Here is a 21572-nt window from a genome sequence, read left to right as displayed (position 1 = left end):
ATTTTCTCTAAACTGTTTTATATAGTTGACAGGTGTTTGTGGTCTAACTCTGACCTCTGACAGTAGTCCCTCCAGCTGTCTCTTCAAGGTGCCGTTCTCGTTCTTGAGCAGCTGGTTCTCAGACAGCGCCATCTGGAGACGGACCTCCAGCGTCAGCAGGTACTCCTTCTTCTTCTTACGGGACTGAGACGCTGACTCCCTGTTCTTTATCATCCTCTGCTGCCTCTGGGACACCTTCGACTGGAGGAGAGAGCGGGGATGAAGAGAGAGACGTTAGCCTATACGGGACCATTTGCAACCATATATGGCCACCATATTATCGCCAGCTCATCTGATCTCCCATTATTGGCCACCGATGTCGGGGGTTTACCTCTCCCTAAAGCAGATGTCGGGGGTTTACCTCTCCCTAAAGCAGATGTCGGGGGTTTACCTCTCCCTAAAGCAGATGTCGGGGGTTTACCTCTCCCTAAAGCAGATGTCGGGGGTTTACCTCTCCCTAAAGCAGATGTCGGGGGTTTACCTCTCCCTAAAGCAGATGTCGGGGGTTTACCTCTCCCTAAAGCAGATGTCGGGGGGTTTACCTCTCCCTAAAGCAGATGTCGGGGGTTTACCTCTCCCTAAAGCAGATGTCGGGGGTTTACCTCTCCCTAAAGCAGATGTCGGGGGTTTACCTCTCCCTAAAGCGGATGTCGGGGGTTTACCTCTCCCTAAAGCGGATGTCGGGGGTTTACCTCTCCCTAAAGCGGATGTCGGGGGTTTACCTCTCCCTAAAGCAGATGTCGGGGGTTTACCTCTCCCTAAAGCAGATGTCGGGGGTTTACCTCTCCCTAAAGCAGATGACGGGGTTTACCTCTCCCTAAAGCAGATGACGGGGGTTTACCTCTCCCTAAAGCAGATGTCGGGGTTTACCTCTCCCTAAAGCAGATCGGGGGTTTACCTCTCCCTAAAGCAGATGTCGGGGGTTTACCTCTCCCTAAAGCAGATGTCGGGGTTTACCTCTCCCTAAAGCAGATGTCGGGGTTTACCTCTCCCTAAAGCGGATGTCGGGGATAAAGCAGATGTCGGGGGTTTACCTCTCCCTAAAGCAGATGTTTACCTCTCCCTAAAGCAGATGGGGTTTACCTCTCCCTAAAGCAGATGTCGGGGGTTTACCTCTCTAAAGCAGATCGGGGTTTATTTGACAATCATTCCCTAAACAACTGAATTAAAGTATTTAATTTCCTCATTTACCATCACAATATAGCCTTACCCTGCAGATGGAGTAATGACTTTATCTATTTGACAATCATTAACAATATAAAGTCTTAATTGCCCATTTTATCAATGGAAACATCATGGAGTAATGACTTTACTTCTTAACAATATAGTCTTACCCTGCCCATTTTATCAATGGAAACATCACGGAGTACTGACTTTACTTCTTAACAATATAGTCTTACCCTGCATGGTGTAATGACTTTACTTCTTAACAATATAGTCTTACCCTGCATGGTGTAATGACTTTACTTCTTAACAATATAGCCATGAGGGCAAAAGTAAATATTCCTGAATTGTAGGCTACACATTTGGACATGTAAGGGATGATCAACGAGGGTTATGCGTTCTCTGAAAAATAATGAACGACCGACGTGGAAGGTGTGTTCCACGAATTGACCTTCCACTAAGTTGCATTATTTTCCACAGAACGTATAAAGCCCCGAGTTGATTATCCCTTTTATACCACGGCTATAATTTAACACATTAACCGCAAACAAATGTGTTCATTTGCAAGTAGAAATGTGTTCAACATCCACTGAAGTAGCATGCACGTTTAATAGATAGCTACAGTAGTTGCCCTGGTAACCAAACAGACTTGCGCTAGTTTAGCTAGCCAAGTCATCAGTCCTAGCTTGCTAGTATCGAATTATGTTTTCTATTCAACTTTTGCTTTCAAAAAGCTGCTCAATAGAACAGTAAGAATGAACTACAGCCATTGAATTCTACCGTGCTAATATTCCGTGCATTATAGGGAAATGATGCATACTCTAGAATGCCCTTCAAGCCAATCAGAAACGATTATTCACCAATGCCATGGTATAACTGAAACTAAAAATGGTGATTTTGTTGTATTTTTTCCTCAAATGATAATAAAGTTATTTAAAAACAGACAGATTGATGGGGATTTGTATTGTTATACTAACACGATTTCCGCTGTGGCATGGACATCGACTCTATGGGGTTAAAGTTCTAACAAATGAAATTATCATTTAAAATATATATCTTTTTTTTTTAAATACCCCCCCCCCCGTAACTTTGTTTCATTGACATTTCTACCTATAGGTTACTTTCATCCCAGTATGACAGATGATTGAAATTAAAAAAGTGTAAACATCACGATGAAAGGTGAAAGGGCAAAAAACGAGACATTCCCTAGAAAACAGGTTTGATCTGCCCTGAGCACCTGTTGGCCTGCGAGTGCCCTGAGCACCTGTTGGCCTGCGAGTGCCCTGAGCACCTGTTGGCCTGCGAGTGCCCTGAGCACCTGTTGGCCTGCGAGTGCCCTGAGCACCTGTTGGCCTGCGAGTGCCCTGAGCACCTGTTGGCCTGCGAGTGCCCTGAGCACCTGTTGGCCTGCGAGTGCCCTGAGCACCTGTTGGCCTGCGAGTGCCCTGAGCACCTGTTGGCCTGTGCCCTGAGCACCTGTTGGTCTGCGAGTGCCCTGAGCACCTGTTGGCCTGCGAGTGCCCTGAGCACCTGTTGGCCTGCGAGTGCCCTGAGCACCTGTTGGTCTGCGAGTGCCCTGAGCACCTGTTGGCCTGCGAGTGCCCTGAGCACCTGTTGGTCTGCGAGTGCCCTGAGCACCTGTTGGTCTGCGAGTGCCCTGAGCACCTGTTGGTCTGCGAGTGCCCTGAGCACCTGTTGGTCTGTGGATTACAGTTAGTACTCAGCACGAGGGTGGTTCTAGTTCTCAGGGGTGGTTCTAGTTCTCAGGGGTGGTTCTAGTTCTCAGTGGTGGTTCTAGTTCTCAGGGGTGGTTCTAGTTCTCAGTGGTGGTTCTAGTTCTCAGGGGTGGTTCTAGTTCTCAGTGGTGGTTGTGTCAACAGGAGAAGGGCATTTCATCATTCATATCATCTGATTTATCAGCTGGACTAAAACAGGTGGTAAAAGGATGACGTACCCATGAGCACTCATAGTCCGAGAGAGGGAGAGAGAGAGGTAGAGAGAGAGGTAGAGAGGTAGAGAGGTAGAGAGGTAGAGAGAGGTAGAGAGGAGAGAGAGAGAGAGAGAGAGAGAGAGAGAGAGAGAGAGAGAGAGAGAGAGAGAGAGAGAGGAGGGATCTGGCACAGAACACCAGTGAGCATCATTAAGGAATGTGGCTCCTTAAAATAAAGAGTGAGAACCATAGGAGAAGAGAGGGGGATGTGAGAAGAGAGTGGGTGGGAAAGAAGCGACAGAAAGCGAGAGAGAGTGAATGGAAAGAAGGTGGGGTTAACATAAACACTAACCTTGCTCTACTTCATTTCCTGGGATAATTATTTAGCCTTTGATGGCTACCGCTCGCTGATGGCTACCGCTCGCTGATAGCTACCGCTCGCTGATAGCTACCGCTCGCTGATGGCTACCGCTCGCTGATGGTTACCGCTCGCTGATGGTTACCGCTCGCTGATGGCTACCGCTCGCTGATGGCTACCGCTCGCTGATGGTTACCGCTCGCTGATGGTTACCGCTCGCTGATGGTTACCGCTCGCTGATGGTTACCGCTCGCTGATGGTTACCGCCGCTGATGGTTACGCTGATGGTTACGCTGATAGCCGCTGATGGTTACCGCTGATGGTTACCGCTGATGGTTACCGCTCGCTGATGGTTACCGCTCGCTGATAGCTACCGCTCGCTGATGGTTACCGCCGCTGATGGCTAGCTACCGCCGCTGATGGTTACCGCCGCTGATTGTTACCGCTGATGGTTACCGCTACCGCTCGCTGATGGTTACCGCTGATGGTTACCGCTCTGATGGCTACCGCTCGCTGATGGTTACCGCTCGCTGATGGTTACCGCTCGCTGATGGCTACCGCTCGCTGATGGCTACCGCTCGCTGATGGCTACCGCTCGCTGATGGTTACCGCTCGCTGATGGCTGATGGTTACCGCCGCTGATGGCTACCCTCGCTGATGGTTACCGCTACCGCCGCTGATGGCTACCGCCGCTGATAGTTACCGCCGCTGATGGTTACCGCTGATGGTTACCGCCGCTGATGGTTACCGCTGATGGCTACCGCCGCTGATAGTTACCGCCGCTGATGGTTACCGCTGTTATGATGGTTACCGCCGCTGATGGCTACCGCTCGCTGATGGCTACCGCCGCTGATGGTTACCGCCGCTGATGGCTACCGCTCGCTGATAGCTACCGCTGATGGTTACCGCTCTGATGGCTACCGCCGCTGATAGCTACCGCCGCTGATGGTTACCGCCATGGCTACCGCCGCTGATAGTTACCGCCGCTGATGGCTACCGCCGCTGATGGCTACCGCTACCGCTGATGGCTACCGCCGCTGATGGCTACCGCTCGCTGATAGTTACCGCCGCTGATGGTTACCGCCGCTGATGCTATAGCTACCGCCGCTGATGGCTACCGCTGATGGCTACCGCCGCTGATGGTTACCGCTCGCTGATGGTTACCGCCGCTGATGGCTACCGCTCGCTGATGGCTACCGCCGCTGATGGCTACCGCTGATGGTTACCGCTCTGATGGCTACCGCCGCTGATGGTTACCGCCGCTGATGGTTACCGCCGCTGATGGTTACCGCCGCTGATGGTTACCGCTCGCTGATGGCTACCGCTCGCTGATGGCTGATGGCTACCGCCGCTGATGGTTACCGCTGATGGCTACCGCTGATAGTTACCGCCGCTGATGGTTACCGCTCGCTGATGGTTACCGCCGCTGATAGTTACCGCTCGCTGATGGTTACCGCTCGCTGATGGCTACCGCTCGCTGATGGTTACCGCCGCTGATGGTTACCGCTCGCTGATGGTTACCGCTCGCTGATGGTTACCGCTCGCTGATGGTTACCGCTCGCTGATGGCTACCGCCGCTGATAGTTACCGCCGCTGATAGTTACCGCTCGCTGTTATGATGGTTACCGCTCGCTGATGGTTACCGCTCGCTGATGGTTACCTGATGGCTACCGCTGATGGTTACCGCTGATGGTTACCGCCGCTGATGGTTACCGCTCGCTGATGGTTACCGCTCGCTGATGGTTACCGCTGATGGTTCGCTGATGGTTACCGCCGCTGATGGTTACCGCTCGCTGATGGCTACCGCCGCTGATAGTTACCGCCGCTGATGGTTACCGCCGCTGATAGTTACCGCCGCTGATGGTTAGTTACCGCCGCTGATGGTTACCGCTCGCTGATGGCTACCGCTCGCTGATGGTTACCGCTCGCTGATGGCTACCGCCGCTGATGGTTACCGCCGCTGATGGCTACCGCCGCTGATGGCTACCGCCGCTGATGGCTACCGCTCGCTGATGGTTACCGTTCGCTGATAGTTACCGCTCGCTGATAGTTACCGCCGCTGATAGTTACCGCCGCTGATGGCTACCGCTCGCTGATGGCTACCGCTCGCTGATGGCTACCTGATGGTTACCGCCGCTGATGGTTACCGCCGCTGATAGTTACCGCCGCTGATGGCTACCGCTCGCTGATAGCTACCGCCGCTGATGGTTACCGCTAGCTGATGGCTACCGCTACCGCCGCTGATAGTTACCGCCGCTGATGGTTACCGCTGATGGCTACCGCCGCTGATGGCTACCGCCGCTGATGGCTACCGCTCGCTGATGGCTACCGCCGCTGATGGCTACCGCCGCTGATAGTTACCGCTGATGGCTCGCTGATGGCTACCGCCGCTGATAGCTACCGCCGCTGATGGTTACCGCTGATGGCTACCGCTGGCGCTGATGGCTACCGCCGCTGATGGTTACCGCGCTGATGGCTACCGCCGCTGATAGTTACCGCCGCTGATGGCTACCGCTACCGCCGCTGATGGCTACCGCCGCTGATAGTTACCGCCGCTGATAGTTACCGCCGCTGATAGTTACCGCTCGCTGATAGTTACCGCCGCTGATGGTTACCGCCGCTGATAGTTACCGCCGCTGATAGTTACCGCCGCTGATGGTTACCGCTCGCTGATGGTTACCGCTCGCTGATAGTTACCGCTCGCTGATAGTTACCGCTCGCTGATGGTTACCGCTCGCTGATAGTTACCGCTCGCTGATAGTTACCGCTCGCTGATAGTTACCGCTCGCTGATAGTTACCGCTCGCTGATGGTTACCGCTCGCTGATAGTTACCGCTCGCTGATGGCTACCGCTCGCTGATAGTTACCGCTCGCTGATGGTTAACGCTCGCTGATGGCTACCGCTCACTGATGGCTACCGCTCGCTGATGGCTACCGCTAGCTGATGGCTACCGCTCGCTGATAGCTACCGCTCGCTGATAGTTACCGCTCGCTGATGGCTACCGCTAGCTGCAGCAGAAAATAATAAACAGACATCTAAGACATGTGACATCGTAAACGGTTCCCCCGGCAACACAGCATGGGTTTAAGTCACCCCTAAGACTCCAGAGGACACAGACAACTGCAGGATCAAACTTCCTGACTCAGAGGTCGGGGGGGTTCAGGCTAAAGGAGACAGAATGGTGGATGTGTTCATCCTGCTCTGCTCTATACACGATGGATGTGTTTATAGACTGTGTCATTGCATGAGTTGTCATCATAAACACAAACACAGGTTTATACATGCACAGAATGGGGAAGAAGGCATATACACTGAGTACACTAAACATTAAGAACACCTGCTCTGTCCATGACAGACTGACCAGGTGAATGCTATGATCCCTTATTGAGGTCACTTGGTAAATCCACTTCAATCAGTGTCGATGAAGTGGAGGAAACATGTTAAAAGAAGGATTTTTAAGTCTCAAGACAATTGAGACATGGATTGTGAGAAAGACAAAATATTCAAGGGCCTATGAACAGGCCTGCTCTGAGGGCTTGGGGGCTGCTTAAAGGGCATGGCGGCTGCTCTGAGGGCATGGCGGCTGCTCTGAGGGCATGGCGGCTGCTCTGAGGGCTGCTCTGAGGGCAAAAAGGGGGGGGGGGGGCGCGGAGCAACTCAATATTAGGAAGATGTTCCTGGTATAGCCAGTGTATATAATGTTTGGTATAGCCAGTGTATTTACTCTTTCGAAGTTCAAGCTTTAAACACTTTAGCCTATCTGAGAGATGGCTCTGTCTGAGAACCAGGCGCCAAAGGAACCAGAACGGCATATTGAAGAGACTAATATCAGAGGTTAGAGCTAAACCTCATACACACACTAGAAATAAAATGTCATTTGTCCCAGTCAAAAACTTTTAAACCTTACCATCCTGAACATCACCTCTTATCCCAAGGATTTAATCAACACTCAATCATCCTAACCCAAACACACACTTCCCCCATGTGTATGACAGCTAAACACATCCCCTCCCAGGAACCAGAATGCACCCCTCTCCCCCCAGCAGCAGTAAGCCTGTAAGACACTGGGTCTAATGGACCAGCTGGTTGATTAAGTTATTTGGATCCGGAGAGCAGACGAGGAGGAGAGATGACAGCTCCGTAACAGTTTGTATTCCGTCTCCTGAGAAACTCTCCCGCTCTGTCCTCCCGGCCCAGATCTGGGATCCGTGCCACCACCAGAGCCTGGGAACGCCGGGAGACAGAGGTTACCAGGACACGGGGTGGGCTCTGGTTCAATCGCCACATCATCAGAACCGGTAAGGGAGGAGTTTGGTTGAGTACCACTGGCAGGCCTGGTAACTTTTCACTGATAGATACCAACTGCCTTCAGTTGGTAGCCTGAACCTCAACACCAGCCGCTCCCAGCACATAATCTTGAATTCTCGAGTCATAAGAACCGCGTTTTGAGGTTTGGCACACGAGACACAGAGGGCAGCAGCACCACAGAGCCTGTTCCTTGATCAGCTGACCACCCTGGTGTTGTTCAGGACAGTTCTTTCCTTTCAGGTCACCTCAGAGGTCAGTGGTTAATGAAGGAGGAAGTGTGTGATGATCCGTTAAACCCTTCAAAAATTCAGATCTTTTAACAAGTAAGATGAAAACATTTCTTTAGTTTACGAGGGGACGTTAAAAAGGTTTAAGTGACAAAAGTGTTTCCACAGGCCAGCATCTGGACACATCGTACCCAGGATCACAGCATCCTCCCCCTGGCCTGGTGTCTACCCGTGTTGGGGGCTTCCCCGAGGCCTGTAGTGTAATCATTTATAGGCCAGAACTTAGCAGAACATTTTGAAGGAAATCTGAGCATATTATTTGACAAATAGCTCAGTTTTTCAGCTTTGCCACTCTATTTCGACACCTGTCCCAATATTTAGCAAGCTTTTCACACCCTCATAATTACGAACAGTGCATTCGGAAAGTATTCAGACCCCTTCACCTTTTACACATTTTGTTACTTTACAGCCTTATTCTAAAATGGAATATATATATTTTTTATTTCTCAATCTACAAATGTAAGCAAGGGCTCCCTCATAGACGTCATCCTGACCAATTGGCCCTCCAAATACACCTCCGCTGTCTTCAACCAGGATCTCAGCGACCACTGCCTCATTGCCTGTATCCGCTACGGTGCCGCAGTCAAACGACCACCCCTCATCACTGTCAAACGCTCCCTAAAACACTTCTGTGAGCAGGCCTTTCTAATTGACCTGGCCCGGGTATCCTGGAAGGACTGACCTCATCCCGTCAGTTGAGGATGCCTGGTCATTCTTTAAGAGTAACTTCCTCACCATTTTAGATAAGCATGCTCCGTTCAAAAATGCAGAACTAAGAACAGATACAGCCCTTGGTTCACTCCAGACCTGACTGCCCTCGACCAGCACAAAAACATCCTGTGGCGGACTGCAATAGCATCGAACAGTCCCCGCGATATGCAACTGTTCAGGGAAGTCAGGAATCAATACACGCAGTCAGTCAGGAAAGCTAAGGCCAGCTTCTTCAGGCAGAAGTTTGCATCCTGTAGCTCCAACTCCAAAAAGTTCTGGGACACTGTGAAGTCCATGGAGAACAAGAGCACCTCCTCCCAGCTGCCCACTGCACTGAGGCTAGGGAACACGGTCACCACCGACAAATCCATGATTATCGAAAACTTCAACAAGCATTTCTCAACGGCTGGCCATGCCTTCCGCCTGGCTACTCCCACCTCGGCCAACAGCTCCGCCCCCCACCCCGCAGCTCCTCGCCCAAGCCTCTCCAGGTTCTCCTTTACCCAAATCCAGATAGCAGATGTTCTGAAAGAGCTGCAAAACCTGGACCCGTATAAATCAGCTGGGCTTGACAATCTGGACCATCTATTTCTGAAACTATCCGCCGCCATTGTCGCAACCCCTATTACCAGCCTGTTCAACCTCTCTTTCATATCATCTGAGATCCCCAAGGATTGGAAAGCTGCCGCAGTCATCCCCCTCTTCAAAGGGGGAGACACCCTGGACCCAAACTGTTACAGACCTATATCCATTCTGCCCTGCCTATCTAAGGTCTTCGAAAGCCAAGTCAACAAACAGGTCACTGACCATCTTGAATCCCACCGTACCTTCTCCTCTATGCAATCTGGTTTCCGAGCCGGTCACGGGTGCACCTCAGCCACACTCAAGGTACTAAACGACATCATAACCGCCATCGATAAAAGACAGTACTGTGCAGCCGTCTTCATCGACCTTGCCAAGGCTTTCGACTCTGTCAATCACCATATTCTTATCGGCAGACTCAGTAGCCTCGGTTTTTCGGATGACTGCCTTGCCTGGTTCACCAATTACTTTGCAGACAGAGTTCAGTGTGTCAAATCGGAGGGCATGCTGTCCGGTCCTCTGGCAGTCTCTGTGGGAGTGCCACAGGGTTCAATTCTTGGGCCGACTCTTTTCTCTGTATATATCAATGATGTTGCTCTTGCTGCGGGCGATTCCCTGATCCACCTCTACGCAGACGACACCATTGTATACACTTTCGGCCCGTCATTGGACACTGTGCTATCTAACCTCCAAACGAGCTTCAATGCCATACAACACTCCTTCCGTGGCCTCCAACTGCTCTTAAACGCTAGTAAAACCAAATGCATGCTTTTCAACCGATCGCTGCCTGCACCCGCATCCCCGACTAGCATCACCACACTGGATGGTTCCGACCTTGAATATGTGGACACCTATAAGTACCTAGGTGTCTGGCTAGACTGCAAACTCTCCTTCCAGACCCATATCAAACATCTCCAATCGAAAATCAAATCAAGAGTCGGCTTTCTATTCCGCAACAAAGCCTCCTTCACTCACGCTGCCAAGCTTACCCTAGTAAAACTGACTATCCTACCGATCCTCGACTTCGGCGATGTCATCTACAAAATTGCTTCCAACACTCTACTCAGCAAATTGGATGCAGTTTATCACAGTGCCATCCGTTTTGTCACTAAAGCACCTTATACTACCTACCACTGCGACTCGTATGCTCTAGTCGGCTGGCCCTCGCTACATATTCGTCGCCAGACCCACTGGCTCCAGGTCCTCTACAAGACCATGCTAGGTAAAGCTCCGCCTTATCTCAGTTCACTGGTCACGATGGCAACACCCATCCGTAGCACGCGCTCCAGCAGGTGTATCTCACTGATCATCCCTAAAGCCAACACCTCATTCGGCCGCCTTTCGTTCCAGTACTCTGCTGCCTGTGACTGGAACGAATTGCAAAAATCGCTGAAGTTGGAGACTTATCTCCCTCACCAACTTCAAACATCAGCTATCTGAGCAGCTAACCGATCGCTGCAGCTGTACATAATCTATTGGAAAATAGCCCACCCATTTTCACCTACCTCATCCCCACAGTTTTTATTTATTTACTTTTCTGCTCTTTTGCACACCAATATCTCTACCTGTACATGATCATCTGATCATTTATCACTCCAGTGTTAATCTGCAATACTGTAATTATTCGCCTACCTCCTCATGCCTTTTGCACACATTGTATATAGACTCCCCTTCACACTGCTATGCTTTATCTTGGCCAGGTCGCAGTTGCAAATGAGAACTTGTTCTCAACTAGCCTACCTGGTTAAATAAAGGTGAAATAAAAATATATAACAAATAAAACCCCATAATGACAAAATGAAAACTGTTTTTTAGAAATGTTTGCAAATGTATTAAAAATAAAAAACAGAAATACCTTATTTACATAACTATTCAGACCCTTTGCTATGAGACGCGAAATTGAGCTCCGGTGCATCCTGTTTCCATTGATCATCCTTGAGATGTTTCTACAACTTGATTGGAGTCCACCTGTGGTAAATTCAATTGATTGGACATGATTTGGAAAGGCACACACCTGTCTATATAAGGTCCTACAGTTGACAGAGCAAAAACAGAGGCATGATGTTGAAGGAATTGTCCGTAAAGCTCCGATACAGGATTGAGTCATGGCACAGATCTTTGGGTACCAAAGAATGTCTGCAGCATTGAAGGTCTCCAAGAACACAGTGGCCTCCATCATTCTTAAATGGAAGAAGATTGGAACCACCAAGACTCTTCCTAGAGCTGGTCGCCCGGCCAAACTGAGCAATCGGGGGAGAAGGGCCTTGGTCAGGGAGGTGACCAAGAACCCAATGGTGACTCTGACAGACGTCCAAAGTTCCTCTGTGGAGATGGGATAACCTTCCAGAAGGACAACCAACTCTGCAGCACTCCACCAATCAGGCCTTTATGGTACAGTGGCCAGACGGAAGCCACTCCCCAAAGGCACCTAAAGGACTCTTAGACCATGAGAAACAAGATTGTCTGGTCTGATGAAACCCAGATGAAACTCTTTGGCCTGAATGCCAAGTGTCATGTCTGGAGGAAACCTGCCAACATCCCTACGGTGAAGCATGGTGGCAGCATCATGCTGTGAGGATGTTTTTCAGAGGCAGGGACTGGGAGACGACTAGTCAGGATCGAGGTAAAGATTAATGGAGCAAAGTACAGAGAGATCCTTGATGAAAACCTGCTCCAGAGCGCTCAGGACCTCAGACGGGGGTTAAAGTTCAGCTTCCAACAGGACAATGACCCCGAGCACACAGCCAAGATAATGCAGGAGTGGCTTCGGGACAAGTCTCCGAATATCCTTGAGTGGCCCAGCCAGAGACCGGACTTGAACCCGACCGAACATCTCTGGAGAGACCTGAAAATAGCTGTGCAGCAACGCATCCCATCCCAACCTGACAGAGCTAGAAGGCCAGCATCCCGGAGTCGCCTCTTCACTGTTGACGTTGAGACTGGTGTTTTGCGGGTACTATTTAATAAAGATGCAAGTTAAGGTCTTGTGAGGCGTCTGTTCCTCAAACTAGACACTCTAATGTACGTATCATCTTGCTCAGTGGTGCACCGGGTTTTCCCACTCCTCTTTCTATTCTGGTTAGAGCCAGTTTGCACTGTTCTGTGAAGGGAGTAGTACACAGCGTTGTACGAGATCTTCAGTTTCTTAGCAATTTCTCGCATGGAATAGCCTTAATTTCTCAGAACAAGAATAGACTGATGAGTTTCAGAAGAAAGTGCTTTGTTTCTGGCCAATTTGAGCCTGTTATCGAGCCCACAAATGCTGATGCTCCAGATACTCAACTAGTCTAAAGAAGGCCAGTTTTATTGCTTCTTTAAATCAGCACAACAGTTTTTAGCTGTGCTAACATAATTGCAAAAGGGTTTTCTAATTATCAATTAGCCTTTAAAATAATAAACTTGTATTAGCTAACACAATGTGCCATTGGAACACAGGAGTGATGGTTGCTGATAATGGGCCTCTGTACGCCTATGTAGATATTCCATTTTAAAAAACCCAGCTACAATAGTCATTTACAACATTAACTATCTACACTGTATTTCTGATCTATTTGAGGTTATTTTAATGGACAAAAAAAAATTCTTTAAAAAAACAAGGACATTTCTAAGTGACCCCAAACTTTTGAACAGTAGTGTATGTAAATGTGATAGTTTTGAATTTTTAATACATGTGCAAAAATGTCCCAAAAACTTTTTTTGCTTTGTCATTATGGGGTATTGCGATGTCATTATGGGGTATTGCGATGTCATTATGGGGTATTGCGATGTCATTATGGGGTATTGCGATGTCATTATGGGGTATTGCGATGTCATTATGGGGTATTGCGATGTCATTATGGGGTATTGCGATGTCATTATGGGGTATTGCGATGTCATTATGGGGTATTGCGATGTCATTATGGGGTATTGTGTGTAGATTGATGGGGGGGGACTAAATGTAATCAATTTTAGAATAAGGCTCTAATGTAACAAAATGTGGAAAAAGTCAAGGAGTCTGAATACTTTCCCAATCCACTGAACACAGAAACACGCTCACAGCTCAAACACAGACTGGCACTGAGGAATGACACTGACGTAAACACAGCTCAAACACAGACTGGCACTAAGGAATGACACTGACGTAAACACAGCTCAGACACAGACTGGCACTAAGGAATGACACTGACGTAAACACAGCTCAGACACAGACTGGCACTAAGGAATGACACTGACGTAAACACAGCTCAAACACAGACGGGCACTGAGGAATGACACTGACGTAAACACAGCTCAAACACAGACTGGCACTAAGGAATGACACTGACGTAAACACAGCTCAAACACAGACTGGCACTGAGGAATGACACTGACGTAAACACACTCAGACACAGACTGGCACTGAGGAATGACACTGACGTAAACACACTCAGACACAGACTGGCACTGAGGAATGACACCGACGTAAACACACTCAGACACAGACTGGCACTGAGGAATGACACTGACGTAAACACACTCAGACACAGACTGGCACTGAGGAATGACACCGACGTAAACACACTCAGACACAGACTGGCACTAAGGAATGACACTGACGTAAACACACTCAGACACAGACTGGCACTAAGGAATGACACCGGCGTAAACACACTCAGACACAAACTGGCACTGAGGAATGACACTGACGTAAACACACTCAAACACCTGCCTGAAGTAGGCCACGCGGTTTACTGATCACTCTAACCACTGTGCTGTGGCCAAACCACAACGATACAGTCAAAACAGCTGCGATGGGTCAAACCACACACACACACACACACACACACACACAGCTCAACTGCTTTGTGTGAGCCAATGCGGCTGAGTCATGCAAAAAGTCTGTTTAAGGCAGCACACCAGGCCCAACACAACAGACATAGCTAAACCATTTACCACTGCTTTTCAGCGTATAAACATATCTGACCGAGTTAAAATCCTTTTGATTTGAGACATTAGATACATCTAAATACCTGTTCATTCTCTGGAATCATGGATGGACTATTTATCCTGAGATTCTGGTTTATTTCAGCTCCAAAAACCTGGTTTTGATGCTTTTCTCACAATGAAACCCATCCCCTTTAATTTCTGTATTGTATAACGTTATTGACTCTGTCAGGTTTGTAAAAACGGCCTAAGTGGCTGGTTTGGTTTTGGCCTCTTGTAGCTCGGCGGCATTCCTGGTCAATGCTCTCTCTCCAGACTCCTCCTCTCCAGACTCCATCACGATTATTTAACTACCAGACACTCCCAGTCCTCGTCTCCACTCGGATTGTGCAAACACAGCTCTGAAACAGCTGAGGTTAACCATTACCATTCATAAAAACAACAACTGCTGAAATAAGTTCCATGTTAATGTCAACAGCAATCCTTCAGTCGACTGGACTGGCATAACATAACAGAGAGGGCAGTCTAGATTATTCCCCCAGAGCAATGATGGGCAACTTTGATGGAGGTGGGAACCACAAAATAATCGTAAACTCATCATGAAGGGCACACATTGGCTCGCAGGTCTGAGTACAAATGCAGTCTTTTTGGGGGCCCGAAGGCTAAATTGTTGAAAAACTGCTGATGCACAACCAAATTTCAAAATTGCACCTTGTGTTTTCTACTATTATAACACTGAGGACAAGAGAACTCTGTAGGACTGAGTGAGATTCAACAGCTCCTCCAATACATCTGCACAAAACACACACACACACACACACACACACACACACACACACACACACACACACACACACACACACCTATTGTACTAAAAGTTAGTTGTTCAATGAATAGGAATATATATAAAAACATGTTTTAGTTGTTATCCTGTTTATCTCTTAACTTTAGTTAGTAGTTACTGTATTTCTGATTGCTATTCTTTCTTTCTGCAACATGAAATCACTATCAGTCAGCATGTGGAACATTCAGGGTCTAACCTCATCAACCCATCAGTCGGCATGTGGAACATTCAGGGCCTAAAGTCATCAACCTATCAGTCAGCATGTGGAACATTCAGGGCCTAAACTCATCAACCTATCAGTCAGCATGTGGAACATTCAGGGCCTAAACTCATCAACCTATCGGCATGTGGAACATTCTAAACTCATCAACCCCCAGTCAGCATGTGGAACATTCAGGGCCTAAACTCATCAACCTATCAGTCAGCATGTGGAACATTCAGGGCCTAAACTCATCAACCTATCCGTCTTCATCTCCCCATAGAAACAACAGTGACAGACCACATGAGGAGACAGCTTTATTACAGGCCATAGTGTCTCTAACTGTCTTCATCTCCCCATAGAAACAACAGTGACAGACCACATGAGGAGACAGCTTTATTACAGGCCATAGTGTCTCTAACTGTCTTCATCTCCCCATAGAAACAACAGTGACAGACCACATGAGGAGACAGCTTTATTACAGGCCACAATGTCTCTAACTGTCTTCATCTCCCCATAGAAACAACAGTGACAGACCACATGAGGAGACAGCTTCATTACAGGCCATAGTGTCTCTAACTGTCTTCATCTCCCCATAGAAACAACAGTGACAGCTTCATTACAGGCCATAGTGTCTCTAACTGTCTTCATCTCCCCATAGAAACAACAGTGACAGCTTTATTAGAGGCCATAATGTCTCTAACTGTCTTCATCTCCCCATAGAAACAACAGGGACAGCTTTATTACAGGCCATACTGTCTCTAACTGTCTTCATCTCCCCATAGAAACAACAGGGACAGCTTTATTACAGGCCATACTGTCTCTAACTGTCTTCATCTCCCCATAGAAACAACAGGGACAGCTTTATTACAGGCCATACTGTCTCTAACTGTCTTCATCTCCCCATAGAAACAACAGGGACAGCTTTATTACAGGCCATACTGTCTCTAACTGTCTTCATCTCCCCATAGAAACAACAGGGACAGCTTTATTACAGGCCATACTGTCTCTAACTGTCTTCATCTCCCCATAGAAACAACAGTAGCACCATCAACAACAACAGAAGGGATCTGTTGCAGCTCTGTAGAAGCCTGGGTCTGTACTTTGTCAATGGTAGGTTACAGGGGGGGAATCTTTGGGGAGATTCACCTACTGCTCACCTCTTGGCCACAGTACACTGGACTATATAATCACAGACATTGACCCTTTCTCTCTCAGATCATTCACTGTCAAGCCACTAACACCTCTGTCTGATCACAGCCAAATTACGTTGTTCCTCAATAGAACAGACATGGAAACAACCACACATTCACAGCCCAGTAAGCTGTACAACATCAGACAGACATTCACAGCCCAGTAAGCTGTACAACATCAGACAGACATTCACAGCCCAGTCAGCTGTACAACATCAGACAGACATTCACAGCCCAGTAAGCTGTACAACATCAGACAGACATTCACAGCCCAGTAAGCTGTACAACATCAGACAGACATTCACAGCCCAGTCAGCTGTACAACATCAGACAGACATTCACAGCCCAGTAAGCTGTACAACATCAGACAGACATTCACAGCCCAGTCAGCTGTACAACATCAGACAGACATTCACAGCCCAGTCAGCTGTACAACATCAGACAGACATTCACAGCCCAGTCAGCTGTACAACATCAGACAGACATTCACAGCCCAGTAAGCTGTACAACATCAGACAGACATTCACAGCCCAGTCAGCTGTACAACATCAGACAGACATTCACAGCCCAGTCAGCTGTACAACATCAGAAATTCATACAGATGGGCACAAAACAGCACAGAAGAATACCAGAATGCAACCAAAATATCCTAATAACTTTCTGGATACCACATTCACTCACAGTAAAGAAGGCATCTAGCAGTAAAATAATATATATATATATATATTCAGGCAAACCGCAAAAGAAGCACAATTGAAATTGATAAAAAAATAAAAAATAAATAAGACCACAGATGACGACTGATTTGATGCAGATTTTAAAATAAGGAAAAAACTTAGAACACTATCCAACCAAAAGCACAGAGACCCTAATAATGGTGAATTACACCTTCATTACTGTGAGACTTTAAAACTCTATAAACGTAACACAAACAACTTCTGGCAAAATTGGAAAAAAAGAAAAAAAACGAGTCGAAAAACAAGAGGAATTAGCGATACAAAATGGTGACATATTGACACCCATTTTAAAAAACACTCTACAACACCGTTCAAATTGGCACAAACGCAGAGCAATGCCAAATTCATGAGAAGTTGAATGGATTAGAAAAAGCTATAAAGGACAATCAAAATCCACTGGACTCCCCAGTTACTGACCAGGAGCTCTATAAGAAACTAAACTATTACTGACCAGGAGCTCTATAAGAAACTAAACTATTACTGACCAGGAGCTCTATAAGAAACTAAACTATTACTGACCAGGAGCTCTATAAGAAACTAAACTATTACTGACCAGGAGCTCTATAAGAAACTAAACTATTACTGACCAGGAGCTCTATAAGAAACTAAACTATTACTGACCAGGAGCTCTATAAGAAACTAAACTATTACTGACCAGGAGCTCTATAAGAAACTAAACTATTACTGACCAGGAGCTCTATAAGAAACTAAACTATTACTGACCAGGAGCTCTATAAGAAACTAAACTATTACTGACCAGGAGCTCTATAAGAAACTAAACTATTACTGACCAGGAGCTCTATAAGAAACTAAACTATTACTGACCAGGAGCTCTATAAGAAACTAAACTATTACTGACCAGGAGAAACTAAACTATTACTGACCAGGAGCTCTATAAGAAACTAAACTATTACTGACCAGGAGCTCTATAAGAAACTAAACTATTACTGACCAGGAGCTCTATAAGAAACTAAACTATTACTGACCAGGAGCTCTATAAGAAACTAAACTACTGACCAGGAGCTCTATAAGAAACTAAACTATTACTGACCAGGAGCTCTATAAGAAACTACACTATTACTGACCAGGAGCTCTATAAGAAACTAAACTATTACTGACCAGGAGCTCTATAAGAAACTAAACTATTACTGACCAGGAGCTCTATAAGAAACTAAACTATTACTGACCAGGAGCTCTATAAGAAACTAAACTATTACTGACCAGGAGCTCTATAAGAAACTAAACTATTACTGACCAGGAGCTCTATAAGAAACTAAACTATTACTGACCAGGAGCTCTATAAGAAACTAAACTATTACTGACCAGGAGCTCTATAAGAAACTACACTATTACTGACCAGGAGCTCTATAAGAAACTAAACTATTACTGACCAGGAGCTCTATAAGAAACTAAACTATTACTGACCAGGAGCTCTATAAGAAACTAAACTATTACTGACCAGGAGCTCTATAAGAAACTAAACTATTACTGACCAGGAGCTCTATAAGAAACTAAACTATTACTGACCAGGAGCTCTATAAGAAACTAAACTATTACTGACCAGGAGCTCTATAAGAAACTAAACTATTACTGACCAGGAGCTCTATAAGAAACTAAACTATTACTGACCAGGAGCTCTATAAGAAACTAAACTATTACTGACCAGGAGCTCTATAAGAAACTAAACTATTACTGACCAGGAGCTCTATAAGAAACTAAACTATTACTGACCAGGAGCTCTATAAGAAACTAAACTATTACTGACCAGGAGCTCTATAAGAAACTACACTATTACTGACCAGGAGCTCTATAAGAAACTAAACTATTACTGACCAGGAGCTCTATAAGAAACTAAACTATTACTGACCAGGAGCTCTATAAGAAACTAAACTATTACTGACCAGGAGCTCTATAAGAAACTACACTATTACTGACCAGGAGCTCTATAAGAAACTACACTATTACTGACCAGGTGCTCTATAAGAAACTAAACTATTACTGACCAGGAGCTCTATAAGAAACTACACTATTACTGACCAGGAGCTCTATAAGAAACTACACTATTACTGACCAGGAGCTCTATAAGAAACTAAACTATTACTGACCAGGAGCTCTATAAGAAACTAAACTATTACTGACCAGGAGCTCTATAAGAAACTAAACTATTACTGACCAGGAGCTCTATAAGAAACTAAACTATTACTGACCAGGAGCTCTATAAGAAACTAAACTATTACTGACCAGGAGCTCTATAAGAAACTACACTATTACTGACCAGGAGCTCTATAGGAAACTAAACTATTACTGACCAGGGGCTCTATAAGAAACTAAACTATTACTGACCAGGGGCTCTATAAGAAACTACACTATTACTGACCAGGAGCTCTATAAGAAACTAAACTATTACTGACCAGGAGCTCTATAAGAAACTAAACTATTACTGACCAGGAGCTCTATAAGAAACTAAACTATTACTGACCAGGAGCTCTATAGGAAACTTCAGGCCCTCAGATTTCAAAAAGCCTGCGGACCTGATGGCATCCCAAATGAGATGCTCAAACTCACTAGTGCAACATTTCAATTGGCTATATTAAAACTGTTTTATTTGACCCCGAGTGTAGGTTATTTCCCTGACATCTGGAATCAAGGACTCATATCCCCAATCTTTAAGAACGGAGACAAATTTGGCCTTAACAATTATAGAGGCATTTGTGTGAACAGTAACCCGGGGAAGGTTTTCTATAGTATTATAAATGTAAAACTTCTAAACTTCACTTAGAAGCACAATGTCTTGAGTAAAAGCCTAATTGGATTTATACCAAAACATCGCACGACTGATTTTATTTACACCCTACACACCCTGATAGATAAACATGTCCACCAAAATATACACTTGCCTTATCGACTTCTAAAAAGCATTTGATTCTATTTGGCATACAGGACTGTTCTACAAAGTCATTGAAAGTGGTATAGGGGGTAAAACATATGACATAATTAAATCAATGTATACTGGCAATACGTGCAGCATTAAAATTGGCAAGAAAATAACAGAATTATTTAACCAGGGGCGGAGCCTTTGCCAGGGTTGCAATCTGAGCCCTTCAAGATTTACATTAACGAATTGGCCACTATTCTAGAAAAATCCTCAGCCCCTGGTGTTAGTCTCCACAATTCAGAGGTTAAATGCCTACTCCTCGCAGATGACCAATGCCTGCTGTCACCCACAGCACATGGCCTACCTCAGACCCTGGACCTGCTAGAGCAGTAAACCCCAAAAATACTCAAATAATGATTTTGGAGGGAAGATCCAGATCTCAGGGAATTAGACCAAAGTTTTCAATTGGTACAAAATACACTACAATTACTTAGGTTTAAAAATAAGCTCAACTGGACACCTTAATGATGCAGTGAATGAACTGAGAGAGAAAGCACGCAGGGCATTCTGCACCATTAAAAAAACAATTAAAATTGAAATACCTATTCAAATTTGCCAAAAACTAATTGAATGTGTCATGGAACCAATTGCAATTTATACCAGCGAGGTGTGGGGTCCACTTGCAAAACAAAATTTCATCAAAATGGGACAAACACCCCATTGAAACCCTGCATGCAGAGTTCTGTAAGATTCTCCTACATGTCCAGAGGAAAACTACAAGCAATGCATGCAGGGCAGAATTAGGCCAATATCCACTACTAATAAAAACTAAAAAAAAGGAGCCATTTAGATGTTTCCAAAACTTAAATACAGTGACCCCCTCTCATATCATTACCACGCCCTGCAATGCCAAGCACTGAGCAAAAAAAATAAATAAAAAAAAGAGTCCCCTCACCCAGCTGGTCCTGAGTTCACAAACCTGTTCTACTAACACACTGAAGCCTCAGTCCCCTCATCCAGCTGGTCCTGAGTTCACAAACCTGTTCTACTAACACACTGAAGCCTCAGTCCCCTCATCCAGCTGGTCCTGAGTTCACTAACCTGTTCTACTAACACACTGAAGCCTCAGTCCCCTCATCCAGCTGGTCCTGAGTTCACAAACCTGTTCTACTAACACACTGAAGCCTCAGTCCCCTCATCCAGCTGGTCCTGAGTTCACAAACCTGTTCTACTAACACACTGAAGCTTCAGTCCCCTCATCCAGCTGGTCCTGAGTTCACAAACCTGTTCTACTAACACACTGAAGCTTCAGTCCCCTCATCCAGCTGGTCCTGGGGCCGAGTTCACAAACCTGTTCTACTAACACACTGAAGCCTCAGTCCCCTCATCCAGCTGGTCCTGGGGCCGAGTTCACAAACCTGTTCTACTAACACACTGAAGCT

General features: G+C 46.4%; 1 protein-coding gene across 1 annotated transcript in view; it reads right to left on the bottom strand.

Moving 5' to 3' along the window:
• Positions 1 to 21572, bottom strand: part of atf6 (activating transcription factor 6) — a 133868-nt gene that overhangs the window by 82683 nt on the left and 29613 nt on the right. Inside the window, exon 8 of the mRNA XM_046299824.1 lies at positions 55 to 240. Within this exon, the coding sequence (XP_046155780.1) occupies positions 55 to 240 (186 nt within the window). The remainder of the gene's footprint in view (positions 1 to 54; positions 241 to 21572) is intronic.

Source organism: Oncorhynchus gorbuscha, linkage group LG15 (assembly GCF_021184085.1).
Source record: "Oncorhynchus gorbuscha isolate QuinsamMale2020 ecotype Even-year linkage group LG15, OgorEven_v1.0, whole genome shotgun sequence".
NCBI lineage: Eukaryota > Metazoa > Chordata > Actinopteri > Salmoniformes > Salmonidae > Oncorhynchus > Oncorhynchus gorbuscha.
The sequence above is the reverse complement of the archived record's forward strand: the minus strand, read 5'-3'. Positions and strand labels throughout refer to the sequence as shown.